Source organism: Hyperoodon ampullatus (assembly GCF_949752795.1).
Source record: "Hyperoodon ampullatus genome assembly, chromosome: 2".
NCBI classification, from domain to species: Eukaryota; Metazoa; Chordata; class Mammalia; order Artiodactyla; family Ziphiidae; genus Hyperoodon; species Hyperoodon ampullatus.
The window spans coordinates 83,202,343-83,224,279 of record NC_136915.1 but is presented as its reverse complement, the minus strand read 5'-3'; the positions used below and the strand labels follow the sequence as shown (position 1 = coordinate 83,224,279).

General features: G+C 33.6%; 1 protein-coding gene across 2 annotated transcripts; it reads right to left on the bottom strand.

Annotated features, from left to right (window-relative positions):
- Nucleotides 1-994: 994 nt before the first annotated feature.
- MTF2 (metal response element binding transcription factor 2) lies at nt 995-21,714 on the bottom strand. 2 transcript variants are annotated; one of them, XM_079697261.1, is made up of 12 exons: nt 21,624-21,714; nt 21,283-21,383; nt 20,742-20,890; nt 18,667-18,762; nt 17,558-17,626; nt 16,592-16,715; nt 9,410-9,477; nt 7,654-7,824; nt 3,775-3,880; nt 3,609-3,661; nt 3,393-3,497; nt 995-1,898 (listed from the first exon to the last, which is right to left on the bottom strand). In XM_079697261.1, the coding sequence occupies exons 1-12, from the start codon at nt 21,697-21,699 to the stop codon at nt 1,541-1,543; spliced, it is 1,476 nt and encodes a 491-aa protein (XP_079553387.1). In that variant the 5' UTR covers nt 21,700-21,714; the 3' UTR covers nt 995-1,540. The 2 variants fall into 2 exon arrangements, with proteins under 2 accessions (XP_079553387.1, XP_079553388.1); XM_079697262.1 differs by lacking the exon at nt 7,654-7,824.
- Nucleotides 21,715-21,937: the final 223 nt, after the last annotated feature.

Sequence of the window (21,937 nt, the reverse complement as noted above, 5' to 3'; positions counted from 1 at the left end):
TCATCTTTTGAAGATGTTTAAAGAAATAAAGCAACTTTCTTATAAACAGTCAAATAATCAATCAATGGAATAAATAAGTACTAACCCACATTTTTAACCGCTCTGTAATCACTACACTTTACATATTTTTCATTTCGGTGGCAAATTCTCCAATTTTTAGGCTAAAATCCACTAATCACTTTTAAGAGTAAAATGAATAGCCACCAAAATAAGAATATTCTTCTGTTTACTCTTTGGCTAAAAAAGAAAACAAACAAACAAAACAAAAAGAAACAGAAGACAGCTCTAACACTGGTGCTAAAAGAAACTGTTTTTCTTTTTTTTTTTTAACACATGTAAAATAAAGTTATCAATTTAAATCTTGGTACGCTGTATAAAAACAAGAGGTAATGTTGTAATAAAACAGCAGCTGCCTCTGCAGGCAACATACTGTTTGTTAACCCTGTGCAATAAAATACTTTGTTCATACTACACTTATTCAACATGACTAACAGTTACTACAGACATTTCAGGAATCTTCACGGGACTCCTATAGACTTACTGTTAAAACTGAGAGACATTTACAATCATAATGTGCCATGAAAACTTGAAAACGTTACTTCTAGTAGGAGATAATATTCATACTATTTGAATTTGTTTTAGGTACTGAACAGCTGAGTTACAAGGACTGAAAGTGAAAAGCATTCGAAAAAGCCCGTGAACACTGTTGTTCACACCCTTCTTCAGAACACACTAAACTTGTCTGACACATTTCTCTTCATACATAGCAAGCAACAGCACCCAATAAAAGCCTGAGAAGAAATGCTGCTGTGTAAATACTGCAACTATTCCTGAAAAAAGAATTATGGGATATATACTCCAAAGCTGCCCATTCCCATAATTTGTATTGCATAGGTCACATAATCAATCACACACATATATATACACACGTGTGTATATATATGCACATGCAAAGAATATATTAAGACGACAATGAAGTCTAGTCACAGAGCAATTTACAGGCTCAATATATTTTTTACACTTTGAAAGAAAATTTCAATATTTTACAGTCTTTTAGTAGGCATTATATACACTGCACTTTATGAATTCTAAAAGGTATTGAAATAAATTTTTTCCAACATTTTGGTTAACAAAACAGACAATGTTTCTCCAAATACTTGTGCTATCTATCTACATGATAAGTTTGCTCTGATAACCACTAACCACAAAAACTGACTCAATGGAATAATTAGAAAAATTATCTAACACCATGCATCGGTTTGAATCATTTTTAATATCCTATCCTAGAAACATTCTACAAATCTTAAGATTTAAAAAATTAAGTCTCTGTTCTGATTTTTAAAAGATATCTTTTTATGACAATATCCATAACATTGACAAGTACATGTTAAGGCTAGTATTATCTCCTTATGTGATTTTTTTTTTTAACCTTTTTTTTTTTTTTTTTTTAAGAAAGATAGTAAAAGCCAGACTCCTTTAGGGCTTTGAACTGTACCTACAGAAAATGAGAGTGCAGTGAACATAATGTTCAGTCCTACAGTCAGGATGCAGTTGCTCCTTCCCATTCCACAAGATACTGCACCTTTCCATCAAGTGTCACCCGACGAGCCAATACTCGGTATTTTTCACCACATGCTATTCTACCTGCAGCACCAAAATAACTGGTAATGGAGTTTTTTAGATGATTTAGTTGTAACTCCTGATCTGCTAAGTTATTTAAAATCTCTGTGTTGAGTTCATCAAATTGGTAATCTTCTTTGCCTTCATCATCCTTTACAATTTCTGAGTTCTGAGTCTGGAGTGCTCTTCTTGGAAGACGACCCCTTCTCCTCCGTAAATGTGGTATTGCAGCAGGCCAAGATCTTCCTGTACGAGTTCTTTTTCTGGAGTCAGATAATCTATAGAACAAAAAAGGCCACAAATGTCTACCCTTGCTGACATAAAAATCAGCCAAATCAAAACAACAAATGCTATATAAAATGGATTATCACTCGCCTTCATTAAATTCAATCACCTTCTTGAGGCTGACCTTTGAAGAGCTTTTCTTCCTTAACTATGTACTATTAAGCTTAAAAGAATCAGAGGAAATTTTTGATTTATGAGGCCAACGAGGCAAATTCTTACCAAGAGGATTTGTAAGTCAGGTCTTGTCAACGTTTTTATCATTAAAAAGAAGACAGTTCATTCATTCATTCATTCAATGCAAGAAACATTTAATAAGCACCTACTACATACAAGACACCTTTCCATGTGCTTAAACAGATGGCAGAACTAGTATAAAGATTCTCTTCGTTACTAATTCTAGGCCTACTGTTAAGTAAGAAATAGCCTAAACTAGATGTCAGGGTACCTTTGGTCTAGCTCAATATGATATCGGCCAAATTTAAATCTCTTGTCCTCTGTGTTCTCTTAAGGGAAGACATTAAGTGAAGGGGCTGAACTAGACAATCTTTGAGTTCAGAAATATAATGATTTTATAAAACAAAGTCAAAATATAGCACAACAGCTAAATTCAAAGATTTTATAATCATATTGCCAAAGTTAAATCCCAGCTCTGTATACTTGCTAATAAACATGCCATCTTGGGCTTGTTACAAAAAACTTCTAAGTCTCAGTTGTCTTATCTACAAAATGGGAACAACTCAAAAGATTGTTTTAAGAATTAAATAAGACGATGTACAAAAAAAAACAAGGCATACGTAAGCTTAACACAATGCTTGGCAAGAGACAAAAAAAAAAAAAAGCTCACATTATTATTATTCACAATTCATTTAAAAATGAATTACATTTTAAGCCTTTAAATACTTAGAATTTTATATGATTTACAAGAGCAGTTTTTGAATTGTGAACAAAAATTAAACATGAGGAAGTATAAAACCTAGAAGCTCACAGCTCTGGCCCCAAGTAAACTAAACTTTTCTTACCTGATACATCAAACTTCAGGAAAAAGTTGCCCTTCTGAAGAGTTAGGTTAAATAAAATATTAGAGGGGAAGTCTACTATTGATAAAAATCCTGAGTTTAAAATTGTTTTATTAATAAAAGGATCTGTGTTCCTGATTCCAACTTATTAAAAAAAAAAATCCACACTTGTATATTAGAAGCATAAAAAGGTCTCACAGAAAACAGCACACCTATAAACACCAGGATACCTCTTCTCTGTGTACATAGCAAAATTCCTGACAAATGTGAAAATTTTAATGTCTGTGCTCTGAAAAGCAAAAATATTCAGATGAATATTAACAACCTAAGGAATCAACATATAGATTGCGTCTCAAAAGCTGAAAGACAAACTTGTATCACTTTCAATTGCTAAAAATTTATTTAATCACCACTTTACAAAGGAAAAGTTTAGAGGAAAATTAGTCAAGAATAAGAACATAAAATATCTACCCATAATGCCTGGAAATACTAGACGAGGTAGTTTCTTTTGCACTGGAAGCACCCGTGAAATCCACATCTGAGGTATTGGATGAATGTGCAGTTCCCTCAGTTCTCCTGAGACAAAAGAATTTAAATGGTATAACGACTATATTACATAACAGTAGAAATACTAATTTCCCCCCAAAAGAAAATTCCTAAGGTAGGAGAAAATAACTTTCTATTTACCCTATAGAACAAGGTAAATCCAAAGTAGGATTCTCTGTAATTGATTCCTTATCCTGGAAAATAAAAAAACACACTCAAAGCATGGTTTCTAAAGTAAAGATATTAGTTTCTCAGTAATTTCAAGCAGACTTCCTCTCTGAGAACATATGCCAATATATCCTCTTACCAAAGGTGTCTCAGCAGTCTTCTGAATCATTTTTCTTGTATATGGGCCAGGTGGACGACCTACAGACTTTTTCTTTCCTTTTTTTTCTATGCCATTGCTTACTTCCCTGAAACATAAAACCATTTATGTATTTAACCTCTGCACAAAGAAAACAAAAAGACAACGGACAATATACACTATCATAGCTCTACTTATGTAATAATTAGATTATACTTATATTTTTACATTAATGGTAATATAAAAACAACAAAGTTAAATCTACAAGTTTAGTCAAGTTCATAGATAATACATTCTAATTTAAATATTTCTTAAGAGATATTTACATACAAAAGGTTTAAGAAAAAAGTTCTCTAATATGATTCTGAAAAATACATACCACCTAAAATTTTTTTTAAAAAACATAAAATGAAACAAAAAAATACTACTATATTAGATGGAAGATTCAAAAACTCCTTAAAGTTCAATTATTTCGTTTAGGTTGTTACTATGTAGGTACCTGGGGGATGTTTCAAGAATTTACTATACTAAAAGTGATTACGAATTTAGTAGTTAACCTCATGGAGCCAGGAAGTATCTATGTTAAAATACAGCAGGTATAAACAGGGACATCCTGTGGGTTCCTAAATGATGCTAATCAGAAAGAGAATGAAGCCCGGGGTGGGTGAATGTAAAGGAAGAAGGAATCCTTCATACTGGGCAGGGGAGTCATTCAAGGACAAAATTAGAAAGATCAAGAAAACCATTTCTGAGATACAAAGGCAAATATCAAGCAATAGGAAGGGGAAAAAAGCAATAGGTCAAGAACATCTCTAATTAATAGAAGGGAAGAATGGCAAATATCAATACACAGAACATCCATTTCATTTATTCAACAAACATCTCCATATAAAGGGGATACTAACAATAGGAATACAAAGACATTCCCTGTGCTAAGGGGTTCACAATATAGTTTGAAGGTGACAAATGTGTATACAAGCAGAATAAAATGGTTTAAGTGCTATAAGAACATTATCCAGGAACATTCAATTTAAAAACAAGGTAAAGGAACAATATTATATAATAGGCTAGAAAGAGGTGACTGGAGAAAACTAGGAAAGACTATCCCTCCACACACCAAACTAAGGCTGAGGAAAATAAAGGTGGAAATACAAGGAAGGAGAACGTAGAGAAGCATAACTAGAACTATAATCAAAAGTTTCAAGGATAAGATGGATGGGGTATACATTTTTTTGTTTTTGTTTTTTGGAAAAATGATCAACATTAACATTTATAAAGGACCCCTGGACTAAAGAAAATACACTTTAGTCCAATTCATACATAGGTCCCAGAAGAAACTGAGAATACCTTTAGAGAAAGTTGAACCATTACCTGGTGGCATCAAACGAAAACCTTATAGCTACCACAGACAAAGAAAGTGTCCCATCAAAATCATGATAGGAATGAGAAAGATTGTGGAAATCTTTTTCTAATTCATAGTATAAGCAACTGTTAGCAAAAGATTAATGATAAAATTTGAAAGTGATAGTAGTAAGTATTCTTTCCTTCAGAAAAAACAAACCCTTAAAGTAGTATCTACTTTATTACCAACTCAAATGGATATAAAGCACTGTCAACCCTCTGTAATTACATTTTCTTATTCTCCAAGATGATTATCTCATACCTTGTATTTGCTCCATAAATTTCCCTCTCAGCTATCTTTCCCTCATCATTTCATTGAGAAAACAGAAGTTACCAAGCAATAACTTTAGTCATCTTCCAAATGCTAAATCTAAAACAGAACCAGCATTTGTACCCACCTTTTCCTTTTTCACCCCATTTCAACAGAAGGGTGTAAGTCCTCCTATCAAAGGCTACGCCCACATTTAGGCTCTAAATCCTGTCCCTTTTGGCTTCTCAAAGACTTTACAATATCTTCAGTTTCCTCCCCCTCTCCTATACCACTCTCTTCTCCACTGACACACAAAAACAAGTTACAATTATCTTCTATCTATTAAAAAAAAATCAATTGATTCAGCTTCCATTCCCTTTACAGTAGAGTAAAACTACTTCTGAGAGCTGATGATACATACCCTTTTCCACTTTCTTCCTTCTCTTTCAGAATTTTTAAAGATTCTTTCCTTTTTTCCCCTTTTCCTTTATTATCATCATCATCATCATTTTGAATCCGCCCATGTCCCTTATTGTAGAAAAAGCCCAGTTTTGACACGTAAATTGGGCAGTGCTGGATTCGATCACACTGACCCACTCCCATCTGACTTCTACTTTTACCACTCAAGCAGAATTGTTTTTGTCAAGGTCCCTAATAACAGAATGTTATCTAATCCAATGAACATTCTTCTCTCATCTTAACCTGCCTCTCCACAACAACATTCAGTACTGTTTAATACACCCACATCTTTCTTGAAATACTCTCCTTCACTTGGTTTTCATGACATCAAACTTTCCTGGTTTCCTCCTATTTCACTGATTGTTTTCTGTTAGTCTCCTTCATTTATTTCACTTCTTCCAAAACTCTAAATGATATCAGGACATTATTCTGGGCCACATTCTCTTCTCTTCCCCTCTCTCTCTAGGTAATTTCATCCATTCTCATGGCTTTATAAATCAGCTTCAAAATTTATTATCATGTGTCCTGACCTCTCCTGAGCTCCTGATTTACACACCCAACTGCCTATATCTAACATCATCACCACTTAGATATTCCTCATAAGAATCTCAAACTCAATGAGTATGAAACAGAAGAATGTTTTATTCACCTTGCCAAAATCTGTTCTTCCAGATCTTGATAAGTTACCACCATCCACTAGTTGCTCAAGCCAGATATCTGGGCATTGTGTAACTTCATTTCTCCCTTCCTTTCAGAAATTTAATTCATTAGCAAAGCCAGCAAATTCTGCCTCCAGTGGAGATCTTGAATCTATTTTCTGTTTGACTGCTACTACCTACACCTACATAAGCAACCATTATTTATCTCTCACCTAGAAAAGTGAACGAGTCAATTTTTTCTTGTTTCTATTCTTACCTCTACTGATATCTGTTTTCCAAACAGCACCCAAAGAAGTATTTTTAAAGGATAATTCAATCTGCATACATCTTTAAATAGCTTCCCATTATTCTCAGAAAACAACCCAAACTCCTTATGAGACCTACAAAACTCTATATGACCAAGGCCTACCCAACGTTTCTAGCACCTGATGCTATTCTCTAGCCCTCATTCACACCTCAGTAGCCTTCTGTGAGTTCCTAGAACATGCCTCACAGCTTCACACTCACTTTTGCTACCTGAAATATTCTTCCCTTTGTTCTTCACATTGTTAGGTCACTCTCATTCTTTAAGTTTCAGCTTAAATACTATCTTAAATAGGCCTCCCTTAAGCCTCCTTCTTAAAGTAGCCCCCTACATCTCTATCCATCCCAGTACAGTCTAAATCTGTTTGCTATTTCCTAAATGGTATTAGCATGATCTGTAATTATTTTACTTGTTTATCACCTTCCTTCCCCACTATAATGTAAACCCCATCAGGGCAGAAAGAAAGTCTCATTTGTTATTATATCTCCAGCACTTAGTAAAGTGCTTGATAAATGGAATGAATGAACAAACTAATGAGAAGTGAACAAACAAATGAACAGGCCAGTACTTAAGCTGTTTGCTAACAAAATCAATAGGGCCTATTCATGGAAAGCCTTAGAACTAAACGTAAATAAATAAACATCTAGCATTAACTCTTTGTACCTTGTCCAAGCAAGAAATTATAAACAGGAAAACAAATCAGGGTCACTGCCACTTGTACTTTCAAATATACTAATGAGACTAAATAACACACACTTTTAGTTACAAATAAGCTAACGAGAAAAACTAAGCCACAGATCAACTTTTACCTTGAATCAGATATAGGTTTGGATGCCTTTCTGCCTTTAATTTTAAATTCATGGGAAGTTCCTTCAGGTTCTTTCTCTGCTTTGAAAGCCACATTTGGTGGCACAGGAGGAACACGAATTCGCAACCCAAACAAATGCTTCTTCTTCTTTATTTCTTTCCCAGACATAAACCTAAATTTTTAAAAAAAATTAACTAAAAATTTAAAAACTGAACACATATACATGGCAGTCCCTAAGTTATAACTTTCAGATATAAAGCCTTTACACATGAAAGTCCACCCAATACTAGAAAAACTGACTTTTTGCCCCTTGCTTTCTTTGATTCTTATCTGCCCCAGAGCCAGTTCATAGTAGGATATGATGGGGGAGTAGGGAGAGAGGAATAGTATCAGAAGGGAGAAGAACACATGTCTTTTCTTTTTAAAATGTGGCATCTAACTTTTTAAAGTTAGAACGAAGAATAGAGAGTGGTGTCTTTTTAGTTCCAATATGTTTTTCCATATTTTTAGTGTCATTTGTCAAAAACATCTCAAACAAGGTTTAGGAAAAGAATAATTCTATTTCAGAGTGGATCTGTGAGGAGAGAAACCCTGGCCAGAAAGTAATCGGTGAAAGCATTGGAAAAGAAAATAGGAGACCAATCCTAGAGGCCCAGAAAATAAAAGGAGTGTCTAGTATGTCAGATCTGGAATTGGAAATAACCTGGAGCAGAGAAGTGACATTTCAGTGTGAGCCTGAGTTTCTGAAAAATATGCTCCTTAATCCTTTCCCAAAGTCCTTAGGGTCCTTATTCTAAAACAGCCTCTTAGCTCTACTAGAGCATGCCTGGCCATAAAAACCACTACCAAGTGCTTACATTGTTCTTCCACTTTTATATAGGTTTGAGAAAGGGGAGCTCCCATTTCTACCATAACAGGAACAAATGTATTTCAAGCACATTAAGTTGGATTACAGAATTCATTGTCCCATAAAGTATTTTTATGGCACTGTAACTGCTCGTGGCTTTTTGAGCTGGCCTAAAGATCTAGCCACTTGTAATTGTAACATTTTTTAATGAGGAGATGTTGCTAAGTTCAAAAAAAGCAACTTGCTACAAACAAAAATGTTATAATTCAATAGTTGGTTGGAACCAGCATATACATTTAACAAATTATTTCTATTGCATTTTGAAAATATTTTTAAGAGACATAGATATGCTGGTTTAAAAAAAAAAGAAGGGAAAGATCTATACAAGAATGTATCAGACAATGTAACTTAATTATCAAAAACTTAGATCAAAAACTAATACTATTTATCAAAATACTACTAATTATCAAAAACTAATATTACTACCCTCTAAATGATGGCAATAACTAAACTTAAAAACCAGAAGACCTCAATCATTTTAAAACCCACATTCTCTATACTATATCCCCCTATTTTTTGCATATTCCTACCAGCTAACAAGATTTTATTTTACTTTCGGTAGATTAAATTATAAAAACAAGTCATTATTGAGTATGCTTTTTCAACTGAACTGACCAAATTCCCCTGAGACACTGATAATGCCTCCCATCCACCATTCCCAGAGGACTGATCTTCCCTTCTCCAGCCTTTGAGAATCACTGCTTTACTCTGACTGAAAGAGAAGAGGACATTAAAAGGTTTAAAATGGTATGTACTAACTCTATAATCAATCCCACAATTCTTAATGCCATTATTCCTTATACTTACTAAATATCTCCCTCATAGGGATACATAAAATAAATCAACTTACATGGTCTTGTAATCATTTAATGCCTCCAGAACATGCTCATATCTTTCAGATTTTGGTGTGTCCGCCAGCTGTGAAGTATCAAGAAACAATTTAATGCACTATAATTTCATCAACTAGTAATACACAGGTGCTAGATAGAGGCAATGCGATACAGAAGAAAAGTGTACTGACTAGTAGTCAGATCTAAATTCTAATTCCAGGTCCTCACTGACCAGCTATGTGACCTAAGGCCATTTAACCTTTCAAGGCTTGTTTTCTCACCTATAAAAAAGGGAGTACAAATCCTTCACTAGTTTCTTTACTAATACTTGTATAGCTCAAATGATATGCCTGCAAGAACTATAAACTGTAAAATACAATAAAAATGGGATTTTATTATTAGCTATCATTAAATTTATTTTAATTCTATAACCTGGGAAAGTAATAATACATTAGAATTACTTTAATATCAACCATAAAAGCTTCTAATAAATATTAACAGGAAAGAATATAAAAAGTAAGGAGAAACATGCCATTTTATTTCCCAATACTTCTAACACAAACCAATAATCTCTATAATTTTAAAAAATAATGTAAATTTGGGGATTTCATTTTCGTAACAATTATAGACTTTGGTTAGCCCTAAACCCCAAAATTGCTCAGTAATTTTTTTATCATCACATACCATTTTAAAATCTAAACATTCAATTCTAGAAAATATTCTATTTTGTTCCAGAAAGTTTCTTTCAGAGTCATTTCTGCCTTTTCTTCAAAGTTTAAAGACTAGGGCCCAACAGAAAAACAATTAAGTTATAAAAGACCATCCTCAAAGCTACAAAAACTACAACAAACAAACAAAAAACTTTCAAAATACCACCACTGACTTTCAAAATTACTACTAGTAATTTTCTTTACCAGTTGAAACTCCCAAAGCTCAGAACTTCTTCAAGTAAAAAGAACAAACAAATCTGTCAAGTAGAATATTAGAAACAGAAGAAACTCATAAAGTCATCTACTTTTATTTTACAGATTAGTCAACAGATGTAAAGGTTAAATTGCTTAAATTCACACTGCTGGTTAGCTAGAGAGCTAGAACATGAACCCAAGTGACAATTAAGTACATTCACTCAACATTCACTGAGAGCCCATTCTCAGTGTATTGGGTACTTTAAAAAAAAAAAAAAAAAAGAGGAAAAGGCAAAGGAAAGGAAAGGAAGGAAGGAAGCTGGTTTGGTGCTCATTCCTCTTAACCCTACCACACCTTCCTATTGTAATTTGTGAAGTGTCCAGTGATAGAAAATTTCTATTAAAGGAGAAATAATGGACTCAGGTTTTACAGTCGGAAAGAGACGCAAGATGTCCATCTAATTCAAGTTTTCATTAATACTTCAATCCCTTTTATAGTACTGAGTCATGCAACCTTGGTTTAAACAGTACCACTAATGAAACCTAATGAAGGAGCCCATTCCATGGGTGAACAAAACCTTCCTTCCTGGATTCCCTTTTTTATAAGACAGTTTTTCAAACATTTGACAATAGCTATCATGGCTAAGTATAAGATTAGATTAAAAATTTTAAGCAGCCCCATCACATGATTATTTCATATTAAGCTTGGCTAAATAATTCCATCCTCTTCCTGGTCCCCCACTGCCACCTCAACTCTAAAATCTTATTAGACAAACTGCTATCAAGCCAAGTATCCCCCATCATACACTGCTTCTTCCATACTGTTGTTTGCATATTTAAGCCTAAAAGCAAAATTTAACAACTGTTGTTAATTTGATTTTGTTTTCAGCTCAGTGTTTGAGATGGTCTTTTCTCTTGATTCTGTCATCCTTCTTGAATTGAAGATAGAGAAAAAAACAGAACCCTGTGGCTCTCCATTAGAATCTCCCTCAAGAATATTTCCAAGCCATTGACTGCTTTTGTTATTACTCAATTAGTTACAAATTCTTTTAATTTTTATTTTAACTAGTTCACATTTTGATATCTTATGTGAAACTAAGTTATACTATGTCTACACCATGTGCATTAGCATTTGACGTAACAATGTTGCTAATCATATCAAAAAAGAAACCAGGGTATTTAACATGGTTTATTCTAATAAATTAATGGCATTTTTTTCTTATTGCCTTTTTTTTTTTTTTTTTGCGGTACGCGGGCCTCTCACTGTTGTGGCCTCTCCCGTTGTGGAGCACAGGCTCCAGACGCGCAGGCTCAGCGGCCATGGCTCACGGGCCTAGCTGCTCCGCGGCATGTGGGATCTTCCCGGACCGGGGCACGAACCTGTGTCCCCTGCATCGGCAGGCAGACTCTCAACCACTGCGCCACCAGGGAAGCCCCCTTATTGCTTTTTAAATCTTCACAAGCCATATGTATGAAAAATCTGCTCTATAATTTTGCTGACACTCAACAACAGTTTCTAATTTCTCAAATCTACTCCTTTTTACTTTTTGAAAATCACAATGAACTCTCTTTTTTCTTTTGGTACTTATTCTCTGTGGGTTCCCAGAAATTTTATCTGTAAGTTGCTTCCACACTCCAGGACTGCTCTGCATAGGACTGTTTATTTCAACTCACATAATGCGGTCAAGGGTTCCCTTTCTGTATTTTGAAAACGAAGAGTGCAAATATTATAATGTAAATCAAATAAGCTGTATTAGAAGAGCATCATGTTCTAGATCTTCCATCTGACCATGAGGTTTATAATATGTATCTTCAACAGAATAATCATTTTTGTTCCTCCCTCTACAGACACTAATCTCACACTATGTTTTCACTTTCAGGGTTGTATATTTCTGTACAGATATACACGCTATTATGTATAGTTAAAATTCTTCCCTTCAATAAAATACATGCCTCAATTACCAATATTTAATTCCACACCACCAAGGCTTAAGTATGCCAAACAGCTTCAGTAATTTGTTTACCAACATATACACTGCATGCTAATATACAACGCAAGGCCCCAAGTACTGCTTTTAACTAGATTTCTTATAATTTTCACTTAAAAGTATTACACCACCTCTACTATACTACATTTTCTCTAGCCAAAACATTGTTTCTGCCATAGTATTTCACTTGAATTTAATCTATGCTTTTCTCCCTACATCCTTCAAGTGAGGCAGCACTCAACACACTGCTCTCCTATCAACCTTTAGGTGTTTAAAATTTAAGACCACAGTTAATAGAAAAGTGGGTTGTCCTTACAGAACTGAAATTTCAAATCACATTAGGAAGCAAAGACAAATGATAACAGGCAGATTCTAAAAAGTATTAATATCTCATTGTAACTCCCAAAAGCAATCTGATACAACCTCATTCTAAACACCTTATTGTATATAAAAACCTTAAGCAACTTTTATTTGGGGTGTCAAATGTTATATTACATATTTTTACTATCTCAAAGAAAATAATTCAAAACACAGCAGTTTCTCAAATAGCTATACTCAGTCTATATGATAATCATTAAGACACCAAGTCTCAAAGATATTTAAAAAGATCACATAAGGAAATGATATAAAATAATCACTGTATTCTAATATGTTCTAACAATCCTAAAAATAATCAAGAAAGAACAAAATATATGATACATAAATGTTAAATTTGCCTTTCAGTATGTAAGGATATAAAGTTGACCCCTGAACAACAGGGGTTTGAACTGCATTAGTCCACTTATGTATGGATTTTTTTTCACTAAATACATACTACAGTACTATACCGAGGTTGGTTGAATCTGCAGGTGCAGAACTGCAGACAGGGCAGGGCGCAGAGGGTCAGTGCCCCTAACCCCGTGTTCTTCAAGAGTCAACCATACTCTCTAAAATGTACTCTCTAAAATATACTAAAATTCTAGAGCAAACGTCTTTGTCATATAATCTATAGTATGTATAGTAAGAACTGATGTTCAAAATGACTTGAGTGTTCTAAGGTACTCAATTAACCAATACAAGCATACATCCTTTCATTTACCCTCACTTTATTGTGCATCACAGATACTGTGTTTTTTACAAATTGAAGGTTTGTGGCAACCCTGCCTCAAGCAAGTCTATCAGCTCCATTTTTGAAACAGCATTATTTTTAAATTAAGGTATGTACATTGCTTTTTAAAGACATAATGCTATTGTGCACAACAATGTAGTACAACTTTTATAAGCACTGGGAAACCAAAAAATTCGTGATTCTCTTCACTGTGATATTCGTTTTATCGCAGCAGCCTGGAACTGAAACCACAATATCTCTGAGGTATGCCTGTAATATACTTAGCATAGAGCAATTCTCATGTTTTAAAAGTACAGTTGGCCCTGGGTTCCAACTGCAGAAAATCAATCAGATACTAAGGGTCAACTGTACTACATCATTTTATATAAGGGACTTGAGCATCCTCAGATTTTGGTATCTGAAGGGGGTCCTGGAACCAATTCCCTATGGAAATCAAGGGATAACTGTAATTAATGTCATTTTATAAAAAGATTTTGAATATAAACAAAAAGAAAATTTTATTAACCTAATTTTGAGTTAGTGACAAAATTCAATTTGCAATTCAATTTCAGGTAACCAAAGATTTACTACTTTAATAATTTGGAATAATACATTATTTGTATTATCTTTGTTTCTATTACCACAAACATTTAGAAGTAAACTAAATGAAAACACTGAATAAATATTACTGACAAATTTTATGGTCTCTTTATCATTAAAATCTCACTCTAAAAACCAATTACAATATTAACATGAAAATATTAATAGAGGATTAAAACCTGAGCTTCCATCTGTAAATAACTAGTCTGAGGATGGGATGACTAACCTAAGACGTCTGAAATATTTTCTTTTTTTTAATGCAGAGAGAGAGCAAAGAGAAGTGACTAGAAAGTCACTTGTTCTGATAATAAATTTTATGGCTCCCAAAAATGAAAACACTCCTCAGAAAAGTAAAACTTTTCTGTTGTAAAGTTATATTAGATTGTAATCATATTTTTCTTAATTTTTAAACAAAAGAGATATATTTTTCTATTTTGGCAAAGAATAAGAAATTGAAATTTCTTACGTGCTAAGACATTATCTCATAGGTTACAGAAAATAAAACATGTACCTATTGCTGAAATAAACTTTTTCTGACATGCATCAGAAGTTCAGTTGGAACTGAGATACCTGAAATTCATAAACTGAAGTCATTTCTTTAAAAACATCTAATTATGGTTTTTATTATTTTCTATTTTCAGCCTCTTCAATAGAATCTAAATTACATTTTTATTTTAATAAAAATGATAGCATTTGAAATAAATAAAACAACTTGAGTTTGTTTGTTTGATTTTTTTGATGTGGACCACTTTTTTAAAGTCTTTATTAAATGTTAGAGCATTGCTTCTGTTTTTTTATGTTTTGGTTTTTTGGCTGCAAGGCATGTGGGATCTTAGCTCCCCCACCAGGGGTCGAACCCACATTCCCTGCATTGGAAAGCGAAGTCTTAACCACTGGACCACCAGGAAAGTCCCAAAACTTGAGTTTTTATATGCATGCCCGCTATCTACGTGAAGTAACCAATGCAGAATTTAATCATGTAAAACATAAAGTGTACTATAAAAGGAATATAGATGTATCTGCATATGAAGTGCTGAAAGAACCATAGCTAGCAAGAAAGCATTTCAAATTAATGTATTAGAACATTAAATATTAAGATGACTATAAAGAACACTATACTTAACAATGCCTTACACACTTTTTTCTCCCATTACTAATCAGTTTATTAAAATTTATCAAATTTACAAGTCACTCACTTTCTCTCAAGTCATCTGAAAAAAGCTTTTAACAGAAAACTTAATGAGTATTATATTCCAATTTCTAACACTCAAAACATCTTAGCTCAATTGATTTTAATATCTTTGATTTTAAAATCTAAGTATTCCACAGGTATTTATTTTATGCAACTGATCTACCACTAACTTTTAAATAAATGTGTATTATGCACTCCTTGATGCCCCATAAAACCCCCAGAACAACAAAAACTTGATATCTGACTTGATGTGAACCTTATAAACTGCCTCACGTCTAAAAGCTACAAATGCAGAAACTCTTCCTAAATTTCAAATCAGTTTAGTTTTTACCTCAAAAAGTAATGCATGACTAATTCCACATATTATAAAACAAAAAATTTAATGTCCGTATTTTAATATTTAATATCTGTATTTTAATAATTCTAAATAAATGCTAAAAACAAGGTAAATATTAAAGTTACTCTAGTTATTTTCTTCTTTGTGCTATTCTATAGTTTCAAAATCTTCAATGAATATGCATTAATTTTTATATTGCTTTTTCAAAAAAAGACTCTTTGTAAACCAGCATGAGTGGTTACACTTTGCAAACAAAAAGCAAATGAGATGTCAGAATGAGGGGGATAATCTCCAACTCAGGTAGCTTCACTCTCTAACTTAGCTAACACTATTACCGGGTCTCACTATTCCTGGAAGTTAAAGATATATAAGGGAGTACCGACAAGAGAGGAAAGAAGAGTGTTGGTTATATCTCTACGTTTGTTTTATTTATTTATTTATTTTTTGGCTGCATTGGGTCTTGGTTGTTGTGCATGAGCTTTTCTCTAGTTGTGGCTAGCTGGGGTTACTCTTTGTTGCAGTGTGTGGGCTTCTCATTGTGGTGGCTTCTCTTGTTGCAGAGCATGAGCTCTAGGTGCATGGGCTTCAGCAGTCGCGGCACGCGGGCTCAGTAGTTGTGACTCATGGGCTCTAGAGCGCAGGCTCAGTAGTTGCTCCACGGCATGTGGGATCTTCCCAGACGAGGGATTGAACCCATGTTCCCTGCATTGGCAGGCGGATTCTTAACCACTGCGCCACCAGGGAAGTCCCCATCTCTAAGTTTAGAGTAAACTTAGAAGAAAAGGAGGAGGAATCATAAGTAAGATACCCAATAATAAGGATTTCTCCCTCCCTTCTATCTTTAACTACAGTGATTTTCACTTCAGAAAATGGAAGAATCAAGTAATTTACTTCCTCCTACATTTTTCCTCAAGTCAAGAGGCAACAAACATGAGAATGAAGAATGAGGGCTATAGCCTCACCAAAGATATTTCTCCCTAACTAAACATAAAATGCTACTTTAGATGTATGGCTTATACACGTGCGATAGTTGCTTTTAACAAAACAAAAAAGACGTTAAGTAGCTAATGAAGTTAGCTCTAAGACCACCTACCTCTCCAGGGTGCAATCTATCCCAGTTTTCATTAATGTATGTCATAAGCTCAAGTTCAGAATCAAAGTATTTCTTCTTGTGAATAACACTTAGGTTGTAAAGGCATAGGTGTGCTATATCTACCCTGGAATCCAAAAATAATCAAAATATATGAAAACAGTGTTTTTGGTTATTGTTTAAAAATCACACAATATTTTTATAAAACTAGCAATTAAAAAATCCGAAGTCAAGTATTTAGGTGAACAGAGGGTTAATATCACAAGTCATATTCACAGTAAGTCATTACATATGAAAATAAATGAAAAACATTAACTAAACATTTAATTTATCCTGAATAGTAAAAATTAAAAGATATTTGATCTCTTGAAATACATTCAAAGAGGACCTGATGCTAAGAAAAAATAACTTATGATCTAAAATTTCATGTTTTCACTACTACATAAGCTACAAAATGGATCACACTTTAACAGACTTTATCTGATTCATGAATTAAATCTCATCTTTTCCTAAAATATGTAAAATATTTGACAAAAATTTCTAAGCACTTACTATAAACATTTTCAGTAAATCTCCAAAATTTATCGTACTTCCCATGCCCGAGGATTACTTAACTGAGGCAGAAATTGGCATATTTGTTATAAGACGTTTCTCTGTTCTACTGATGCTATTCTGAAGGCCCAAAAGAACTAGAAACATGAATAAGAATTTTGAAGATCTAAAAGATATTTGAAAGTTACTTTTTATGCCATTAGAAACTGAATGGCCTTATTACTTCAGCAATAAAACTAGATAATCTTTGGGGAAGATGACATCAGGCTTGAGGATAAATACAGGAAAAGAAATAAAGCCAGGCATAAAGAAGAACAAATTTTTATGTAAGCTAAGTAAAGGTATATAGAAAGTTTCATCCTGTAGATTTAAAAATATGGCTCTTTTTTGTTCCTTAACAGAAATGTCCATACTTACCATTGTAATGGTAGACGTTTGAGGTATTCTGGTCCAGAACTGCAGACAGAGCAAATAAATGTATAAAACCTAAGGAAAAAAGAAAAGTTATATACTGAGTAATCAAGAGTACATATAAATTATTTAACAATTAAAATTAATATTCAGCAAGTGCAAATCCTACGACTGACATAAGGACTGATACACAAAGCAAAATATAATTTGAATCATGACACTGTGCTTTAAAGAGTTTCTTTTCCAGTAATGACAAATACTAAAATAGTTTGTGTATGGGGGAAAGGGGCAATTTTTTTTTAACCATTAGAGACCTTCAGAGTTCACATACAGACTGATATACAGGCATAGTTTACTAATGGCTTGTGTGTAAGGGGAATTGTGATGGCTACTCCCATACACATTGTCACTTTTCAATGCTCAAAACAACATGGTAGAAAAAGCCCAGGAGACAAGCTGACCTTCCTAAGGTCAGAAAGACAATAAATCACATAAGCTAAGATTTAAACCCAGAGGTTTTTTTTGTTTTTTTTGTTTGTTTGTTTGTTTTGCGGTACACGGGCCTCTCACCGCTGCGGCCTCTTCTGTCGCAGAGCACCGGCTCCGGACGCGCAGGCCCAGCCGCTCCGCGGCACGCGGGATCCTCCCGGACCGGGGCACGAACCCGCGCCCCCTGCATCGGCAGGCAGACTCTCAACCACTGTGCCACCAGGGAAGCCCAAACCCAGAGTTTTTGATGTTACATTTAGTGCTCTAATTTTTCTTCTAGAGCTCTCTCAATCCAAAAAGACATTAGGTCTGTCTTTGAGGTTCTCTGGATCCCCTTGAGGTTCTTTAAAAGAAGGTACCAATGAGAATAGTTTAGAGTACTGCGGGGCAATAGGTGCAAATATATTCACTGGTCAAATACTTAAAAGCTTTCTGCAATATCCAAAAGCACAAAAATTATGTTTTTTTAAATTATATATAATTTAAGTATATTAAACAATATATTCCCCCTAAGGTGAACCTTTTACAAATCACCATTAAAACTACTTTTAGAAATGTGAAAGTGAAAAAACATAAATACAATTTTAAAAAGCTAAAAAAAGATCAGTCAAATGCCCTTCTCTCACCTGTCTCCAAATAGCATTGGCTTTTGAAGGCATTGCACACAAGCTTCATGAAACCACTGTTTACATTTGCAGCACTGTAGCATCTTTAAATACCAGCTATAAGAAAAAATTTAAGATTAAAATTACTACCTTTCATGAGGTAAAGTTTAAAAAAAATGACAAAAGTGACATACAGAATATAGTTCTGATCACAGTATCATATTTCTGGTATATTTAGTGTTAAACTTTTTCTTCCCAAAAAGGTTATTAATATTGACCATTTCATTCCTCCTCTCTTTTATTGATGAGAATTTATAAGCTCTTGAAAGCTACATCTACTATTTCTAATCAATAAGTGCCTGGGTCCTAAATTAGTAAAGGATCTTTGTCAAGCCTGGGATTTTTTCACATCAACAGTCTCAGAGGTCACTGATATGTAGAGCTATTTGACTCATATACCAAATAGCCATAGGCAACTTTATGCCTTCACTGTGTTTCTATTATTCTTGTCCCTTATAATGAAAAGAAAAGGAGTATAGCAATTTAATAAATTTGGTTAACATAACCACAAATCTAATCTAAGACTCCCCCAGGTATAAAGGCTTTGTGACAGATTTTGTTCTCTTTCAGATGGCTGAAGATGCTAAAACTGAATCTTCAGCTAAAGATATCCTCTCTTTTTAGTTAGTACATGGTTTTAACATCCTTACTTGCCACCCAAATAACGCCTTTTCTTCAAATAATTCTTTTGCTCAGTAAGTTAGCCCCACGTTAATTTTAAGCCATACAGAGGCAAAGGCAAGATGCTACTAGTAAGGTCATTCATTCATCAAAAGACTAATGAATACTATGTTTGTTCTAGGTACTCTGTTAGGTGTTAAAGTGTTAGCAATATCAAACATAGTTCATGTAGTCATGGTACTTAAAGAACAATGAACAATCTGCTTCATAAAACTTAAAGAACAATGAACAATCTGCTTCATAAAATAATGTCTATAAACTAAGATGCTAGGTATAAATGAGTAAAGGAGAAAGATCAATCTCTAGGTTCACTGTAGCTCTTATAAATAATTTAAAGAAACCAGAGAGAATGCTTCTTAAATCTGCAGGCAACCAAAAACTGAGAAATGTTATAAAAATGTTAAACCACAAATAAAAATTCCATAAGATCAGAGACAAGGTAGAATGAAGAACTAAAATTTCATTCATTTACATATTCATTTATTCATGTTTTCATCACTGAACATCTTATATGTCCCAGCATCCTTCTAGAGAGCAGCCCTGTCTTAAGAGAAACATGGAGTCTGATAAGATTTAAGAAACCAATAATTATAATTTAATAGTTAAATGTAAAGTTATCCACTAACATTTTTTAAAATGTAGTACAAATACATGATGCACAATTTGGTTTAATATCAGCTTGTATGAAAAAAAGAACTAAAAGCTTTAGTTTTAGTTGACCATCTACAAACCCATAATGAGCCAAAAGAATATGATGGGACGACCAAAGAGGGGTAATACAATCTTTCCTTGCAACAACAGAAGCATAATATCTAGAACTCTAATAGCTTCGTTATCTTGTCAGACTAGTCCTGGATAAACACTGCATTTTGTAATCACGGCACCATTATTTCAAGAGTAAACTTTCAAAAACTGAAGAGCAACAAAGACAGAGTTTGGAAAACACGTCATAAAGAATGTTTGATAGGAATGGAGATTTTAGCCCAGAAAAGAGAACACTTGGTATGTGAGTCATGGGAGTGGGAAATACGATTAATGGATTTAAGTATTTTAAGAGCTACCTCCTAAGATAGGATGCATGTGTTTAGTTACAAAGAGCAGAACTAGAACCAGTGATCAGAAGTTAAAGGTAAATTTCTAAACATTCTTAGTTAGAACTCTGACTCACTTATTTAGCAAACATTTAATGATAAAGATGAATAAAACTACAGCCTCTAATCCCCCCAATTTTCTTTATTGATACTTTCATGCATTTACAATTCACTATCACTCCCATACCACAATCAATAACAAAAATAAAGTGGACAATATAAGCAATTAAAAATTAAAGGCATTAAATAACCATATTTACTTACTCTCCAGGGCCTCCACAATAGCAGTAACATTGCTGGACATTGGTTTTATGACCTGCATCCCATTCAAGGTCTGCCACACTATAGGGTAATGTTTGCTTCATGACTTGCAATGCTTTGGCATTTGGTCCTTTCTTAAGCGCACCACCCCTCTATATTAGAGGGAAAAAGTTATTTAAAAGAGTGAAGGATAAAATTTTAAATACAATTCTATAATTTTAAAATGCTTCTGAAACTTATGAAGAAATTTCCATTCTAAATTTCTTACCATATCACAAACTGTTTGACCAATAATAATCTTTATTTATTTTGTTGTCTTTTCTTTCAAATTACTGCCCGAATTCCAAGACTACCATCAGAAAATAAGTGCAAGAATAGTTGCAAGTCACTTAAGCATCATTAGTCAAACAATAAGCAGTACCTCTTTCTACCCAAGATTGATTGCTCATTTCATTCAAATAAACTTTCAACGTACACAATCATTACGTTGATAGTGTCTTACAAATTCCATTTAGGGCGTTAGCCCAAAACACTTAAAAGATACCTTTGTTGTTGTTGCAAAAACACACTGTCGACAGAGCCATTTTTCATCTGAATCAATCACACTGGAATCAATATGAGGTGTGTGACACAACTGATGATATCCTTAATATCAAAAAAAGCATAAAGCAAATTCTATTTTATTAATAAATACTGCAACACAATTTAAAGAAGGCATTTTAGTACTCTCTTTTCCTACATTAATATATTTACAGCTGATGACTAAACTTATGGTAACAGCTTCAAATTACCAATGTAAAGAATTTTTAATCATTAATCTTCAACAGGGGCATTAAGTATGTAATAAAACTTTTCCACAAGATTAAAAAAAAAATCAATGTTTACCTTGGCCACACTTATCACATATAACCATTTCATTGGGAGCTTCTGAATACTCTTCTTGACATATTGTACAGACCATTTCCCCACTTCCAGTGGCTCCTGAAATATTTAAAATATACATAAAGAATTGTTCCATATAACAAAACCACTTTTTTTACTCAGTGAGTAGCCCATATTGGCAATGTCTGTTTCCTAGATCATAATGGTATTTTCTCAAGGCAAAGTACTATACACAAAATGCTCTCTCTCTCTGTTCCTTATCTGTGTTCTTCCTACCTTTAACTTAAGATGCCTCACTGTCTACATTCATAATTTAA

Bases quoted from the DNA above. Each gene is read 5' to 3' on its own strand.
- MTF2 (XM_079697261.1), bottom strand. From the start codon at position 21,699: ATGGTCTGTACAATATGTCAAGAAGAGTATTCAGAAGCTCCCAATGAA. The intron at 3,881-7,653 runs GTAAAAGTTGAT...TTTATGTTTCAG, and splicing joins AAACCTATATCTGATTCAAG to GGAAGTAAGCAATGGCATAG. The intron at 3,498-3,608 runs GTAAATAGAAAG...CTTTTGTCTCAG, and splicing joins GATTTACCTTGTTCTATAGG to GAGAACTGAGGGAACTGCAC.